At 43.8% G+C, this 17,369-nt stretch overlaps 1 protein-coding gene across 3 annotated transcripts in view; it reads left to right on the top strand.

The window, feature by feature from the left end:
* The window catches only part of ZCCHC17 (zinc finger CCHC-type containing 17), a 33,009-nt gene extending 16,300 nt beyond the window's left edge, over positions 1 to 16,709 (top strand). For 2 of the 3 annotated variants that reach the window (XM_074934266.1, XM_074934265.1), the window contains exon 8: positions 16,523 to 16,709. In XM_074934266.1, the coding sequence (XP_074790367.1) occupies positions 16,523 to 16,705 (183 nt within the window). In that variant the 3' untranslated portion in view covers positions 16,706 to 16,709. Of the gene's footprint in view, positions 1 to 4,486; positions 4,572 to 16,522 lie in introns of all 3 variants that reach the window. The other variant, XM_074934267.1, reaches the window with a different exon arrangement.
* The last annotated feature ends 660 nt before the right edge of the window (positions 16,710 to 17,369 follow it).

Below are 17,369 nucleotides of genomic sequence, written 5' to 3'. Positions count from 1 at the left end.
ACAGTTCCCTACCTATACTGCGAGTTCCCCAGCAAGTCAGACTGCCTGAGCATTAAATAAAACCAATAAGGTTTAATGAGGTTTGTCGTTTTTTTCAAAACCATTAAAAAAACCTCCTTAAAAAATAAAAGGACCTACTTGCATGCTAATAAGCTTACCAGAAAACACCCCAATCCCAAAAGGGTTCTGGCAGGTGATCAGCCCTTCTCACCCCATAAAGGGGGTTTTCTGTGGTCACAAGTTCATAAGAACTTCAGTTCAGAACAATCACACCCAAGAATCCATGAGCCCCTCCTTTATGTAGCTCAGGATTTTGATCTTCAGATTCCAGGAATAGGTAATCAGCAGACAGTGGGTTTCTCTACAGGGCATAGCTTCAAAAGTTTGGGTCTAGAGGTGGGAATTTGCATTCACCTCCTCCTGGATATTTCCTAAGAAACCCACTCAACTCTGTTTGGTCCAAAACTGTCTCCTTGTCTGGCACTTGTTTAAAATACTGTAGTGCTTTGAAGCTCATACCACTTCCTCGGGTTTACTCTGGTCACATCTCCCTGCTAGAGAAGTTGCATACAATCCCACAATAAGACCTGAATTTGGTGTTTATGGTATAATTGACTCCAAAGCTACCTAAACTTAATTCAGTAAGATCTCCCAAATATATTGTAGGAAATTGCCGTATCTGTCGCACTCCTATATACTTTCTTAAAATTTTTTTTAAGTTCTTAAAACTTTGTCACAAACTACTTTCACAGAGATTTGAGGACCCTTTTCAGAGTGCATAAATTTTCTTAAAAAAATAAGGACATAACAAAGTAACTTGGATGCTTGTAATGAGATAAGATAACTGCCATACTGGGTCAGACCAGTGGTCCATTTTGCCCGGTATTCTGTGCGTGACTGTGACCAGTACCAGTGCTTCAGGAGGAGTATACAGAACAGGGCAGTTAGAGTGATTCACTCTGTCTTCCCTACCAGCTTCTGGCAGTCAGAGATTTAGGGACACCCAGATTTTGGGATTTAATTCCTGACCATTGTGGCTAATAGCCACCGAGGGGCCTATCCTCCATGAACTTATCTAGTTCTTTTTTTGAACCCAATTATACTTGTGGCCGTCACATCATCTCCTGGCAATGAGTTCCACAGGTTAATAGTGTGTTGGGTGAAGAAGTACTTCCTCTTGTTTGCATTTAACCTGTTGCCTGTTTAATTTCATCGATTGACCGCTAGTTTCTTGTATTGTAGGAAAGGGTAAATAACAATTTTCTCTATTTACTTTTTCCTCACCAGGATTTTATAGACCTCTATCATAACCCCCCTTAATAGTCTTTTTTTTCTAAACTGAACAGCCCTAATCTTTTTAGTCTCTCCTCGTATGGAAGTCATTCCATGCTCTTGATTGTTTTTGTTACCCTTCTTTGAACCTTTTAGAGTTCCATTATATTCTTTTTGAGATGGGGTGACCAGAACTGGAAACAATATTCAAGGTGTGGGTGCACCATTAATTTATATAATGGCATTATGATATCTGTCGTCTTTTCTGTCCCTTTCCTAATAGTTCCTTACATTCTGTTAGCCTTTTTGACTATTACTGTGTATTGAGCTGAAGTTTTTGGAGAACTATCCATGGTGACTCCAAGATCTGTCTTGAGTGGTAACAGCTAATTTAGAACCCATCATTTTATTTTTATATATATACACACACGTACACAGTAACTCCTCACTTAACGTTGTAGTTACGTTCCTGAAAAATGCGACGTTAAGCGAATCCAAATTCCCCGTAAGAATTAATGTAAATCGGGAGGGTTAGGTTCCAGGGAAAAATTTTCACCAGACAAAAGACTGTATTATATACACACAGTATATGTTTTAAACAATTTAATACTGTACACAGCGATGATTGTGAAGCTTGGTTGAGGTGGTGAAGTCAGAGGGTGGGATAGTTTCCAGGGAATGCCTTACTGCTAAATGATGATCTAGCAAATTGGCTGAGCCCTCAAGGGTTAACTTGTTGTTGTTAATGTAGCCTCACACTCTACAAGGCAGCACGAATGAAGGGAGGAGAGACAGCATGGCAGACAGAGACCCACACCGTGTGTGTGTGTGTGTGTCAGAGAGAGAGAGAGAGATGTGCATTTCCCCTTTAAGTATGCTGACCCCACTCTCAAGTACACTGCCTTGTTGAGTTTCAGAGTAGCAGCCGTGTTAGTCTGTATCAGCAAAAAGAAAAGGAGGACTTGTGGCACCTTAGAGACTAACCAATTTATTTGAGCATGAGCTTTCGTGGGTTACAGCCCCTTCATCGGATGCATAGAATGGAACATATAGTAAGAAGGGGGGGGGGTGTGTGTGGATGGATGGATGTATGTGTGTATATATACATACAGAGAACATGAAAAGGTTGAGTAAGAGGCTAATTAAGATGAGCAGCTATTAGCAGGAGAAAAACTTTTTTAGTGATACTCAAGATGGCCCATTTAGACAGTTGACAAGAAAGTGTGAGGATACTTAACATGGGGAAATAGATTCAATATGTGTAATGACCCAGCCACTCCCAGTCTCTATTCAAACCCAAGTTAATGATATCTAGTTTGCACATGCCTAGAACCCCGACGAGGCGTATTCTATCTGCTACCCAAGATCCATAAACCTGGAAATCCTGGACGCCCCATCATCTCAGGCATTGGCACCCTAACAGCAGGATTGTCTGGCTATGTGGACCCTCTCCTCAGGCCCTGTGCTACCAGCACTCCCAGCTATCTTCCAGACATCTTTGTCTTCCTGAGGAAACTACAGTCCATCCATGATCTTCCAGAAAACACCATCCTGGCCACTATGGATGTAGAAGCCCTCTACACCAACATTCCACACAAAGATGGACTACAGGCCTTCAGGAACAGTATCTCCGATAATGTCACGGCAAACCTGGTGGCTGAACTTTGTGACTTTGTCCTAACCCATAATTATTTTACAATTGGGGACAATGTATACCTTCAAATCAGCGGCACTGCTATGGGTACCCACATGGCCCCACAGTATGCCAACATTTTTATGGCTGACTTAGAACAACGCTTCCTCAGCTTTTGTCCCCTAATGCCCCTACTCTACTTGCGCTACATTGATGACATCTTCATCATCTGGACCCATGGAAAAGAAGCCCTTGAGGAATTCCACCATAATTTCAACAATTTCCATCCCACCATCAACCTCAGCCTAGGCCAATCCACACAAGCGGTCCATTTCCTGGACGCTACTGTGCTAATAAGCGATGGTCACACAAACACCACCCTATACCAGAAACCTACTGACTTCTATACTTACCTACATGCGTCCAGCTTCCATCCAGGACACCCCACACGATCCATTGTCTACAGCCAAGCTCTACGATACAACTGCATTTGCTCCAACCCCTCAGACAGAGACAAACACCTACAAGATCTCTATCAAGCATTCTTACAACTACAATACCCACCTGCTGAAATGAAGAAACAGGTTGACAGAGCCAGAAGAGTACCCAGAAGTCACCTACTACAGGACAGGCCCAACAAAGAAAATAACAGAATGCTACTAGCCATCACCTTCAGCCCCCAACTTAAACCTCTCCAGCACATCATCAAACCTATCCTGAAAAATGATCCCTCACTCTCACAGATCTTGGGAGACAGACCAGTCCTCGCTTACAGACAGCCCCCCAACCTGAAGCAAATACTCCCCAGCAACCACATACCACACAATAAGAACGCTAACCGACGAATCTATCCTTGCAACAAAGCCTGATGCCAACTCTGTCCACATATTTATTCAAGTGACACCATCATAAGACCTAATCACATTAGCCGTGCCATCAGGGACTCGTTCACCTTCACATCTACCAATGTGATATATGCCATCATGTGCCAGCAATGCCCCTCTGCCATGTACATTGGCCAAACCGGACAGTCTCTACACAAAAGAATAAATGGACACATCTGACATCAGGAATCATAACATTCAAAAACTGGTAGGAGAACACTTCAGCCTCTCTGACCACTCAGTAACAGATTTAAAGGTGGCAATTTTGCAACAGAAAAGCTTCAAAAACAGACTCCAAGGAGAAACTGCTGAGCTTGAATTAATATGCAAACTAGATACCATTAACTTGGGTTTGAATAAAGACTGGGAGTGGCTGGGTCATTACACATATTGAATCTATTTCCCCATGTTAGGTATCCTCACACCTTCTTGTCAATTGTCTAAATGGGCCATCTTGATTATCACTACAAAAGTTTGTTTTTTTCTCCTGCTGATAATAGCTCATCTTAATTAATTAGCCTCTTACTCCACCTTTTCATGGTGGGTGGGTGTGTGTGTGTGTGTGTGTTCATACTATATTTCATTCTATGTATCCGATGAAGTGGGCTGTAGCCCACAAAAGCTTATGCTCAAATAAATTTGTTCGTCTCTAAGGTGCCATAAGTACTCCTGTTCTTTTTATTGCCTTGTTAAGTAGATCAGCAAGCTGAGACTGCAGCTGCCAGGAAGCTCCCTCTATCCTGAGCCCTGTCGTGTGTGTCCCCTGCTCTATGGAAGACTGGGTAAGCGGGGTGCAGGGGGGAGGGGGACACCCTGACATTAGCACCTCTTCCCCCCCCCCCCCCCCCCCCCAGCAAGCAGGAGGCTCAGGGAGCAGCTCCAAGACAGAGGGCACGAGCAGTGCATGGCAGTGGGGGGAGGGACAGCTAAACTGCCCGCAATGATAGCCTGCTGGGTGGCTGCTGCACAGGGGAGTGGGGGGCTGCCAGTCCACCCAGGTTCCAAGCCCCCACCAGCTAGCTGCAAGGGGCTGCTCTTCCTGAAAGCAGTGGACAAAGCAGGTGGCTGCCAAACAACATTATAAGGGAGCATTGCACAACTTTAAACAAGCATGTTCCCTAATTGATCAGCAACAAAACGTTAACTGGGATGACTTTAAGTGAGGAGTTACTGTATGCAGCTGGGATTATTATTTTTTCCAGTGTGCGTTACTTTACACTTATCAATGTAGAATTTCATCTGCCATTTTGTTGCACAATCACCCAGTTTTGTGAGATCCCTCTGTAAATCTTCACAGTCAGCTTTGGACTTAACTATCTTGAACAATTTTGTATCTGAAAATTTTACCACTTCACAGTTCACTCCATTTTCCATATAATTAATGAATATGTTGAACAACACAAGTCCAGTACAGATCTTTGGGGAACCCAGCTGTTTGCCTCTCTCCATAGTGAGTTGATTTGCACCTTGAATGACTTGACGCTATCAAAGTGTTCCTCCTGCATGCAATGGTACCTGCATCTCTTCCATGGTACAATTGAGCTGGAATATTGGAATTGGGTAGATTTACTTTTTCTTCTCAAAAAAGCCCTAGAGAACTTAGTCGTGGCAATACAAGTGGGGCTCTATCAAACCTGTTCTATAAACCTCTGAAATATAATTGAGAATGAGTTCATTCCTGCAGGGTTTTGGACTAGCCTATGGAATTCTACAGTAGTGTTTATAATTAAATTCTATAGGATGGTTCCAAAGATGTGGTGGTGATTTACTATTCAGTTCTTTAGGACTTTTGTGTAGGAGTTGTGCTCTAAGTGTAGGACATTGATCTTTACATCAGAGGTCACCAAGAGGTCATCCTGTTTAGATTGTTGACATTCAAATGCCATCTTGGATTCAGGCATACTTATTTGCGGAGAAAAACCGGGAATCTGTACTTTTACATTGCTCTCTTGGATCACAGAAGGTGGTCAGTCTGATAAATTTAAATTATATTAATTCTTTAGCTAGGGAATTCTTTAGTTGGGAATGAGACCTACAGCCTGGAGGCATCAGTAGTCTGTGGGTCTATTTACCCACTCTATCTGAGGGAATTGTTGAAAGTAAAGAAAGTGCACAGCGGTGTTAGTCATGTCTACTCAAAAGGCAGACTGTTATCAACTAGTATTAGATGGGATTCTCTCACACGCACAGGCCCCTAGGCACCCTGACTGCCCATGGACTTTGCAGGACTAAAGCTAATGAAATATTAATGAGAAGACTGCATGGAGGGCCAGCTAACTTCTAAGTGATGATTCACGCTGATCAGCACAAATGCCAGCTTTTGTACAGGAAACAGTAGTCTGTACCAGACTGTGTATTCACATAGAACCCAACTAACTTTGTCACATTGTTGATATAACTTCTCAGTAGTCCAATGGCTAGGGCCCTAGCCTAAGACCTGGGTTCAAGTCTCTGCTCTGCAACAGACTTCTTATGTCACTTTGAGCAAGTCACTTAGCCTCCCTGTCCATCAGTTTCCCCTCATATGCTACTACACTAAAGATTGTGAGGTTCTCTGGTATTATGGTAATGGGGGCCAGATAAATACCGTAGATTATGTAAAAGTTCTGTGAAAGCTGCCTCAAGTTTTGTTACTGAAACAAACTCTTTAACTTTTTGGGTCACAGGAGAACAAAAAACTCCCATGGGCATAGTGCATACCTAGTCTCGGCTGGGCATGTGTAGGAGGAAAATATACTGAGCAAAAATTTCCCTTCTGATTTTTTTTTTTTTTTTTCCCCCACACATCCCCCATACATAAGAGGTCAGCTATTCCCAGGTATAAGACTAAAATCTCCTTCAGTTTATTTAATTCTACTTAAGCATCTAATTTTCTGCTCAAATGCTGTGCTTTCTGTAGCTAAGCTACATCTTTCTTCACATAAAAGGTCCTAAACTGGACACTGTGCGTCAAAAGTGGTCTGACGAATGCATATAAAGTGACAGCACAATCTTCTTGGATTTACATAATCCCAAACAGAGCTGGTTTTGAAAGGTGACTTTCAAAAAGAACTGGAACAATATTTCAGAAGTATTTTTCCAGTCTGTTCCTTCATGTATAGCTTGTCTCAGAAAAATTCTATTAGAATTAGAAAAGGTACAGAGAAGGGCAAGTAAAACGATTAGGGGAATGGAACAGCTTTCGCATGAGGAGAGATTACAAAAGCTGGGACTGATCATCTTAGAAAAGAGATGATTAAGGGGAGGAGAGGGGTATGAGAAATCTATAAAACTGTGAATGGTGTGGAGAAAATGAAGTGTTATTTACCCCTTCATGTAACACATGAAGTAGGGGTCACCCAATGAAATTAATAGGCGTCAGGTTTAAAACAAACATAAGGAAGTGCTACTTCACACACTGCACAGACAACCTTTAGAACATGTGTTGTCTCTCTGAGCACCTTTAAATCTGGAGTGTGTTTACAAGAAAAATAAAAAGTTTTTTCTATCTTCCAGTCCTGCAAACTCAGCTGAGAATCAGGAGTCAGCTAATGCATCATCACCATCAATAAAGATTCGGTAGACCAAATTCTGCCCTAATTTACATCTGAGCAGCCCCATTGCCTCCAGAGGGGTTTCACTGATTTAGCTGAGAGCTGAATTTGATCCTATAGTTGCAGCTAAGTTATTTCTGTTGCCACTTATATGAGCCAGAACAACATCCAGCTGTGTGGGATGGTACAAGGTTAATAGGAACATCATCTTCAGAGTTATGAGTAAAGAAGGCAGAGACACTTGAATAGGGTGTTGGGTGCAGTATAAAGAACCTAAATACAATTCAAAGATGCTATTTTTACATAGCTGCTTCTCCACAAAGGAACCACATCGTAATTATGGAAGAGACTATTGTCTCTCCATAACTCGAGAGAGAGAGCAAGCGCGCACCATTGAAAGTAGTTGTAATTATAGGAGACAGTGATACTCTTTGCTACAGTCTCTCCTATATGTTCTGTAGGATGAAAAAAATTCCTTTGATTTCCAGTCAGAAAGAAGCCCACTACAGCCTCCAGCATTGTAACCTGTCTTTTGCCACCATTGCGTCTTTCCAGCATGCCCAAAATATTTAAATCCTGTTGTAGGTCAAATAAACTATATAAATAAACAGGCCACATAGTGTGGATTACTAAAAATACAGGCTGGTTGGTTGTCATGCCAAACAATGCTAATATCACAACTTTACAGGAAAAAAAAGCAAAAGTCACTTGTTTTGGAGCACACTGCCCTCTAGCTAGGTATTTGTGGTCCCATCACTGTCCTATGTGAATAGTTATATAGTATTTCAAAGCACTTACTTTAAACCATTTACAAATCATGTCATTCTCCAATATTCAACTTTGTTGGATTTACATCGAATCACATTTGTGTGGTGTTAATAATCTGGGAAGAGGCTATAGGATCTTCTCTTCTAAGGGAAGAAATATCCCTGGCAATGTGAGGTAGCCTTCCTCTCCAGCTAGGAAAGTTTCACTCCTTAGAAATTCGACATTGGTGAGGCCTCATCTGGAGTACTGTGTCCAGTTTTGGGCCCCACACTACAAGAAGGATGTGGAAACATTGGAAAACATCCAGCGGAGAGCAACAAAAATGATTAGGGGTCTGGAACACATGACTTATGAGGAGAGGCTGAGGGAACTGGGATTGTTTAGTCTACAGAAGAGAAGAATGAGGGGGGATTTGATAGCTGCTTTCAACTACCTGAGAGGTGGTTCCAAAGAGGATGGTTCTAGACTATTCTCAGTGGTAGAAGATGACAGGACAAGGAGTAATGGTCTCAAGTTGCAGTGGGGGAGGTTTAGGTTGGATATTAGGAAAAAAATTTTCACTAGGAGGGTGGTGAGACACTGGAATGCGTTACCTAGGGAGGTGGTAGAATCTCCTTCCTTAGAAGTTTTTAAGGTCAGGCTTGACAAAGCCCTGGCTGGGATGATTTAGTTGGGGATTGGTCCTGCTTTGAGCAGGGGGTTGGACTAGATGACCTCCTGAGGTCCCTTCCAACCCTGATATTCTATGATTCTATACCAGTTGGCTTGACTATTTATTTCTATTTCCTCACCAAGTGACTGCACAGCACTAACAGCTGTGACAGGGCAGGAGTGATTTACAGCAAGGCTGTTCCAGCAAAACTCCCCATGAGCCCTGGGATGGGCTCGAGGTTACTGGAGAACATCTTCCCTAAGATAATAAGGAGTGCTGTCAGCTTCGGTGACACTTGGCTTCTCCCGTTACACTCCCCTCTAGGGAGGAATGTAAATCATTCTTTATATGACAGAAACAATGAAAAGGTTATGGTTAGGGCTCCCATTACTTTGCTGCCTCATCTCCCTCTGTCCTTCCGCTCCTTGAAGCATGTTCACAGCCAGACCTTGAGCCTTGTTAACAGTCTTTCAACCGGTTGAACTAAAAAAGTAAAATAAAATAAGTCTTTTTGTCAGATGTACTGAGATCCCTTGTTCATCTCTTCTCATGACAAGCAAGCATGAATAGCCCAGGACTTCTCCAGCCAGCAGGCCTGTGCCCAGGTGATTTGCATTACGGACGCTGTGCAGTGGTCTTTCCTTCACCTGGAGGAGGGAAGTGGACTCTGCCTTCCTCCACCTCACTGCTTTGTGACTGTTTTCCTGAGCAACAAGGGCTAGCTTCATCCCCACAACCCCCCATATTTCCTTTCATGCCAGCCCTCTCATGCTTTAACCACTGGACAGTTAACTTGTTTTAACCCCGTTATTGATTTAATGCTTGTTAATAGAGGATGCATGCTCAGAAATGTTGTGTTCTCTGTGCACTGCTTACACTGTCAGTTAATAGAGCATTACAGTGGCTGGATGACTTCAATCTAAATGAGATACACATAGCAAGGGGTGACAACGAACAAAGGGGGCTAGGGGGAGAAGGGAGTTGGGGCAGAGACAAGTTACAGTTGGGAAAAATCCTGATACAGTACACTCATTGTTAGTGCCCGGGGGAGGGAAGGTCAGAAGACCCTCTCAGAAACAGGCACAGTGAAGAGTGAGCTTGTGCTTACCAGTGCAACAGTCCCACAGCAAATAAATGACACTCAAATATCTGACTATGGCACAGTGTAAACCTTATATTGGCTTCATTCCCTGTGATCTGGGAGTGATGGAGTTTGTGTAGTTGATCTTTGAAGTTGTTCTTAACCCTTTTCAGTTGGCACAAATATTTTTTCCAGGCAGTGGTTTAATTTCACCAGCCTGGTTTGTATGCTTGGCACCCCTTCTGCCCAGGAAACCTCCGTTCCCTTCCCCACCCTCTTTTCAACCTTGAACTGTATGAAAAATGCAAAACAGCCCCTAGTGCATGATAATCCATTCCTGAGAGTTTTGTGGGTAAGAGTACTGAACTCTGGCTTGGGTTCTATTCCCAGCTCTGCCACTGGCATGCTGGATGACCTACAGCAAGTCACTTCCTCTCTGCCTCAGTTTCCCCATCTGTAAACAATGGGAATAAAATGATGCTAACCTCATTTTGTAAAGTGCATTGAGATCTGCTGATGGAAAACCGTGTAGAAGAGCTAGGAATTATTATTAAAGGCCAGCATCGTCTATAGTGAGCACAAAGCTGGGAGCCAAATTGATAGAGCCCTGTGCAGATGCAAATTTATACCCATGGATGCAAATCTGTATCCATGGAACCCGAGGGCTCTCCCAGGAACTGCAGCAGTGAAAGAGGAAGAATGTGGGGCCGCCTCTCCCAGGGGCTCCCTCTCCTGCAGCGTAGCTGCACTTTCCCCGGCCCTGCCCTGGTCCCTTCCATGCAGCTGTCTGCGTCTATTGTCTGGGGGCGTGCGCGCCACTAGAGCACAAGTTGACGGTGAACCTGGTGCCCGCCCCAGTGGGCGGGACTGGAGTCGGTACAAGCATGCCAGAGGAGCTGCCGGCACGGGGCACTGGCTCCTGGGAGAGGCGGCCCCACGCTCTGCTCCTTTCGCTGCTGCGGTTCCTAGAAGAGCCCTGCAGTTCCGCGGATACCAATTTATATCCACAGAGATCCACATCTGAGAGTATAAATTTGTATCCGTGCAGGGCTCTACAAATTGATGTTGGTAAAGCACATCAGGATTGCAAAGTATTATTAAAGCCAGTTAGTGGTGCTGGTTGGCCTAGAATGTGGGATGTGGTACCACATTGTGCTCTAGCCTCACAAGAGCAGATGGACTGGACAGGCAGCATCACATTCTTAAGGAAAAACTGGTCATCTGGGTTTTTCACTAACCACCTCCTAGAGTACACAGGTGCAATGTCGCACTCGTTTAGAAATTTTGTTTAAAAATGCTCTAATTCTGTAGAAGTGTGTTAGCCGATGGCCAAGGATGTTTGGTGAGGTGCCAGCTATGCCCATTTTATACCATCCGTGACTTTAACCGCTAGGACGCACTGTCCCTTCGCGGCGGGCAGCCCGGGCTAGGCTGACGGATGCCCCAAGGTCCTAAACACCCGTGACTTTAACTGCTAGAGCTCAGAGCTCCTTCGCAGTGGGCAGTCAACACTGACTGACAGGTGCCCCAATGGCAGCACTAAGAGCCTCTCCACACCTGTGACTTTAACTGCTAGAGCTCAGAGCTCCTTCGCAGTGGGCAGTCAGGATTGACTGACAGGCGCCCCAAGAGTTTGCCCCGTGGAGGCGGCACAACTCAACGCTAGGCTCTTAGTACTCTCACCTAATGGCCAGGCTTTATAGCCAAAACGGCTGAGGTTCTTTAATTGTGTTGGCTGCTTTACAGTAAACCAGAGAAACAAGTCAGGCTTATGCACAAATGGTTACCAAAATTTATTAAACTAGATTCTAATCATGTGGTTACAAAATTGCTAGTGCTTACTTATTTAAATGTAGAGATGTTACACACACAAACAAGTTACAAAACTGAAGCCACAATCCCAAAGAAAGAAAACAAAGTATAGAGCTCTATTTCAAAATATGTGTACACTAAAGATAGGAGATCAGGTGTGGGTGCTTCTTACCCTCCTTGCATCTCTCGATTCCAGCGGTGCCAAGCCAGGATCGGTCACTCAATTCCGCGGAAAGACGAATAAGGGACAAGGCTTAGGGACCCTCTTAGCTGCAGAAGCCTTGGGAGGCTGTCACTTGTCTGACCAGCAGATAGATAGTGAAAAGCACTCAAAAATCATGGTGCTGTAGGTCCCATACTTATACCTCTGTACTCCTTTATTCTCTTTCTCCTTTCTTATGCCAAATTGGGGCTGGTCTGTCTGGGCGACGCCAGCTCTCGCAAGAGTAGTTTACACTTGCAAGGGAGAGAAACAATAAGTTTCGACTACTGGACATTCCTTTTATTAGGGTAAATATTTTCCCACCTAGGATGTTGGGGTGTGTGCATCACGCTATTTAGTAGGGGCTAAGAGCCATGTGTGTCACAGCTTCTCTGTCTGCTGTGAGCCTAATCGTTGTATATGTTCCCAGAGGCACATTGTAGTAGCACACCTGTGCTTCTCACAGCTTCAGAGGCTGTGCTGGAATTTATGTTAAGTGCCCTGTTGTTTTGGCTCCCCTGTGTTCCCAGCCATGCTGGTGTGAGAGAGGGGGGGCTGGCTGTCTGGCTACAAAGTGTTGGGTACTCAAAAGCAGGTTGATTGAACTGGGGAAAGCTCAACACTCCAAGACATCCGGGCATTTGCTCACGCTGCCCCAAAAGGGGGTCAAGACTTCTGACTTCTGAACTTACCATTTCCCTGTTTAATCTCACCCACTGGTAGCAATACCTTTCAGAGCTATTGTAAGAAAGACAGAGTATAAAGAAAACCTTTGTTAAGCAACTATTTAACTCATTACCCCACCACATTTCTTAGCCCTGGTCCGGGGGGGGGTGATTGATTTAAGTTACACAACTTCAGCTACATGAATAACGTAGCTGAAGTTGAGGTACTTAGATCGACTTACCGTGGTGTCTTCGCCGCGGTGAATCGACTGCTGCTGCTCCCCCGTCGACTCTGCCTGCGCCTCTCTCAGCGCTGGAGTACAGGAGTCGACGAGAGAGCGCTCAGGGATTGATTTATCGCTTCTAAACTAGACGTGATCAACCCCCCACTGGATCGATCGCTGCCTGCCGATCTGGCGGGTAGCGTAGAGTTCTTTTAATTTCAATTGCTTAACTAAACAAAAATGATTTGAAAGTAGATTTATAGAATTTATTAAATATCCTTAATTAACATTAGCAACTAATCATATAGGATAGAAGGCAAAAATGGTATTGGACTATGATTTGGTTACATAAATTAGAACATTGGTTGATACAGCTGTTTAGGTTTTCAGAATCAAAGTACACAGAATAGAGAATAACACTTATACTCAATTACTGGCTTGGAAAGTGACTTTGTTTAGATTTTTGACTCAGTCCCTCATCCTCACTTGCCAATTAGTTATGGATTTTGATGTTGCTAACACAACAGAAGAAACACAAACCAAGGCTAGATCACAAGACAATTTGGTCAATTATTTACATTCCAGTTCATCAAGGTCTCCTTCCTAATATGTAGTAGTCAGCCCTTGTTGCCCACTTCCCAGTGAATGATTGTCTCAGGATCAGATAAACACTCCTAACTACCTAAAATAAACTCCTACATTATGATAGACTGAGAGCAGTACAAAAATTTTGAAGGCTTGGTCTCACTTTATATCTACATACACCTAGAACTTGAAAAGCAGTATGAAACCATTAACTAGGGTAAACACATGTACAGTTCTACAGTTCACAGTACATGTAGTTAACAGTAACGTCTTCAGTTTTAAAGCTACTTTACCACAATCTTAATTGGAACCTGTTCCAAAATAAAGACATACACACTAACTCTGTCAGTCTATAGAGCACATACACAAGCATGTATGCTTCCTCACTCATTAGGTACTTTGTTTCAAGAGGTGGTCAGTGAGTGATTTGGTTAGTCACCCAAGAGAAAGTTTGCATTACTTCTCACCAGATCTTTACTCAGCCACCAGCCTTTAGCTCAGTTATTATTCATAGCAGGAGTTAACGCTGCAAACATAGGTGGAGCGAAGGACAGACGGGATTATAGTCTCTTTCCGATGAACTAGCAGGCAACCTGAATTGCTGGAAAATAAGAGACAGTTAAAGGTGCCTATCCAAGATAGGTACTTTACTTGGAGTCACCAGGAGGCCTCCCAGGTGGCCGGCCTAGGATCTCAGTCATCTTTCTAGGCATCTTTGGCTTTTGGGCAGCAATGTGCTGAAGAGAACAGGCTGTTTTATCCTATCCCATGTGGTCCAACCTGGTTCCTTTTCTTGGAGGTGCTGATGTGGACCATTCAGATGGTGACTCCTATTCTTTGATGCTTTTTAAACTTGTTCTAACAGTCCATTCATTATACAATACAAAGTGACTTCAAGAACTGTTGTTCTCCAGCAGTATAAACTGGAACAGCTGTATAAACCTTCCATTTTTGTTCTCCTTGTTTTAACAACAATAGTAGGACCTTAGTATGTCTGGCTGAGCTGAGTCCATGTGTTATTAAACAAAGTAACATTTCTGATTTATTCCCTTCTGTGATCAAGTGTCCTTATAAACGCACTATTTGGCTTCAGTTGCTTTTATTTACTACCTATTTCAACAGAGGTATATTTTGCTAATGTTATGGCATAGGCATGCTTGATTGTAAATATTAGCCTTACTTCTTCACTTTATTACTAAACTAAATCAATATGAATGTACTCCCTTGCCCTCCCTAACAGGATTCCCCATGAGATAAACCTGTCATTAAAGTTTCTTCATCCAATTAAACATAAGAATTGCCTTACTGGATCATACCAGCTGTCTGTTCAGTTCAGTATCCTCTGTCTGACTGCTTCAGGGGAAGAAATCCTGCTCTGCTAGTTATGGGGTAACCTGTGCTTAGTAGTCAGTGATTGTTTTATGTCTCGAAACATGAGAGTTTAGATCCTTTTCCTAGCTCTCTTTAAGAATATTAATTATAGCAACACTGGCTATTCTTGTTCTCCATGTCAGTTTCCAATCCTTTTTTGAATCCTGCCAAGTTCTTGGCTTCAGAGGTCTGGCTTTAGAAATGGGAGGGTAGGTTATCCTAAGTTGCTTCATGCCTAATAAAGTGTGTGTTGGACGGGTCCACTGAAATGAGGTTTTGCTTTGAGTAGCTATGAGTGAGAGTTAGGATCGCACCTTTGGTGAGGTTGTGTGTTTGTCCCTGCCTTTCATAGAAAGGATTGTGGCTCTGTAGCATACTTAAGTGGCCGCCATCATCAGTAGAAAGGTAGGTTTCAGAGTAACAGCCGTGTTAGTCTGTATTCGCAAAAAGAAAAGGAGTACTTGTGGCACCTTAGAGACTAACCAATCTATTTGAGCATAAGCTTTCGTGAGCTACAGCTCACTTCATCGGATGAAGTGAGCTGTAGCTCACGAAAGCTTGTGCTCAAATAAATTGGTTAGTCTCTAAGGTGCCACAAGTACTCCTTTTCTTTTTAGTAGAAAGGTAGGAAACATATACTGTGGATGACTTTTATAAGCAAACTCCTAGCAGATTAATTGGCAAGAATTGAGAAGAGCGTCAAAATTGGATGCAGGAGCTGGAGGCAGGTGAATCAGAAGGAAATATTAAGAGCTAGACAAGTTGGCTAGAACAGCACAGCAGTAAGTCACATTCAAGAGGTTATCGTCACAGCCATAAAGGCAAGAGACTATTTCTTTTCAAATGATGCTTCCATTCGGCATACACTAATAGGGCACCAGTCTGTATCAGCTCCATTGTTGCTTGCTCCGAACTATGCCCCTTTGTACTACTTTCAGCAATTCTGATCGATGCCCCTCTTTCTATTTTTGTACCCTTCATATTCCTCTAGGCTCCATGTACCCTCACTCACCAGTGCTCTAATCCAGGAGTTCTCAATCCTTTTCTTTCCGCCCGTTCCCTTTGGGCTCCCATCCCCCCCCCCAATGCTGTAAAAACTCCATGGCCCACCTGTGCCATAGCAACTGGTTTTCTGAATATAAAAGGCAGAGCCGGTGTTAGGGGGTAGCAAGCAGGGCAGTTGCCTGTGGCCCCACGCCACAGGGGCTGGCAAAGCTCCATTGCTCAGATGCTGGGGCTCCAGTGAGTCTAATGTTGGCCCTGCTTGGCAGACCTCCTGAAACCTGTTCACAGCCCACTGCAGGCCACAGAACCCTTTCTGAGAACTGCTGCTGTAGGGAACAGTCCCCAAGGGTTCCCTGCCGAGCTTAAGGGGTTCAGTTACTTTCACATTTTTGAGTGCGGGGGAGGGGAGATACAGAAACTGGTTTTAGACCAGCTAGTTTAGAAACCCACTTTATGAATAAACAAGGGCCTGATCTTGCCAACTACTACCCAAGTGAGTCATCTGTATTTGAATAGTCTCTGACTTCAGTGGGACTAGGCACGTGAGTAGGGATTACTTACACGAGTAACAGTTTGAAGGATTGAGGTTTGTGCTTTATCAAACAGCCCCCATTATGGTAACCCTAGCCTCAGTTTGCTGATATGGTTTGACATGTCAGAATTATTTAACTGCTGCGTAGCTCGACCAGCAGCCCATCCTGTTCTTCCCAGCACGAGGCGGTATGTTAAGAAATGACTTGACATTCTCGTTCTGAAAAGCAGCTCGCTGCCTTAACCAGTGAGCAGAGGTGAGCACTTTGCAACCGGTGTGGCTTTGTCTCCTTCTTGCCAACAGGAAAAGAAGAAGAAAAAGAAACACAAGAGCAAGAAGTCATCAGAGTCCGACAATTCAGACAGCTCCGACTTGGACAGTGATGGGGCTCAGCCAGCCAGCAAGAGGGCCAAGCATTCGGAGAAAGCTAGTAAGCCTCAGAAAAAGAAGAAGAAAAAGAAGCACAAGAAAAAGCACAAAGAATGAGAAGGAGAGGAGCTAGAAAGGGGCACTGGTGTTGTCATCTCCCTGCCTGCCTGCTCTAGCCTTCTAGAGTAAACTATCCGGAGAGAGTAGAGTTAAATCACTACACGCTTGTTTCAGGGATGAAGAGCTTCCTTCTTAAAGCAGCATTCAGTCACTGATGTTAAAGATGTTGACTATGAAATTAATTATCCACTATAAAGTTACACAGGCTGCCATTCTCCTGCTGAGAGGCCAATGGTTCTGCCTGCCAAAATAGATTAATTATACCCATTCATCAGTGACTCTCCCATCCTGTAAAGCTTCACGTTCCTCTGAGTGAGCTGCCAGGGCTGCAGTGAGTTCCTTTGAAACGGCAAGGAGTGTGCAGGACAGCAGCAGCGTGCGTATCCAGTGCCTGTCAAAGGGTGACAGCTGTGCCACTCGGGTTTGGTCCCTGCAAAACATTAGAGGGAGCCACTCACACACCCTGTCAGCTGATTGTCTAGTCATGGGCACTGCCTCCCTGCTAATTGTTACAGTTATCACCCCTCTGCATCTCAGTCCTGCTCTATGCACTGTTTTTGTATCCATGTTACTATGTGGCTAGGGGTGTGATTTTTGTTAGCAGTAGAGTTATACTGGTGTAGCTCCTAGTGTGAACTCCGTTATGCCCTTATCATAGGCG

Source organism: Natator depressus, chromosome 19 (genome assembly GCF_965152275.1).
Source record: "Natator depressus isolate rNatDep1 chromosome 19, rNatDep2.hap1, whole genome shotgun sequence".
NCBI classification, from domain to species: Eukaryota; Metazoa; Chordata; order Testudines; family Cheloniidae; genus Natator; species Natator depressus.
Note: the sequence above shows the minus strand (reverse complement) of the source record. Positions and strands in the feature narration are given on the sequence as shown.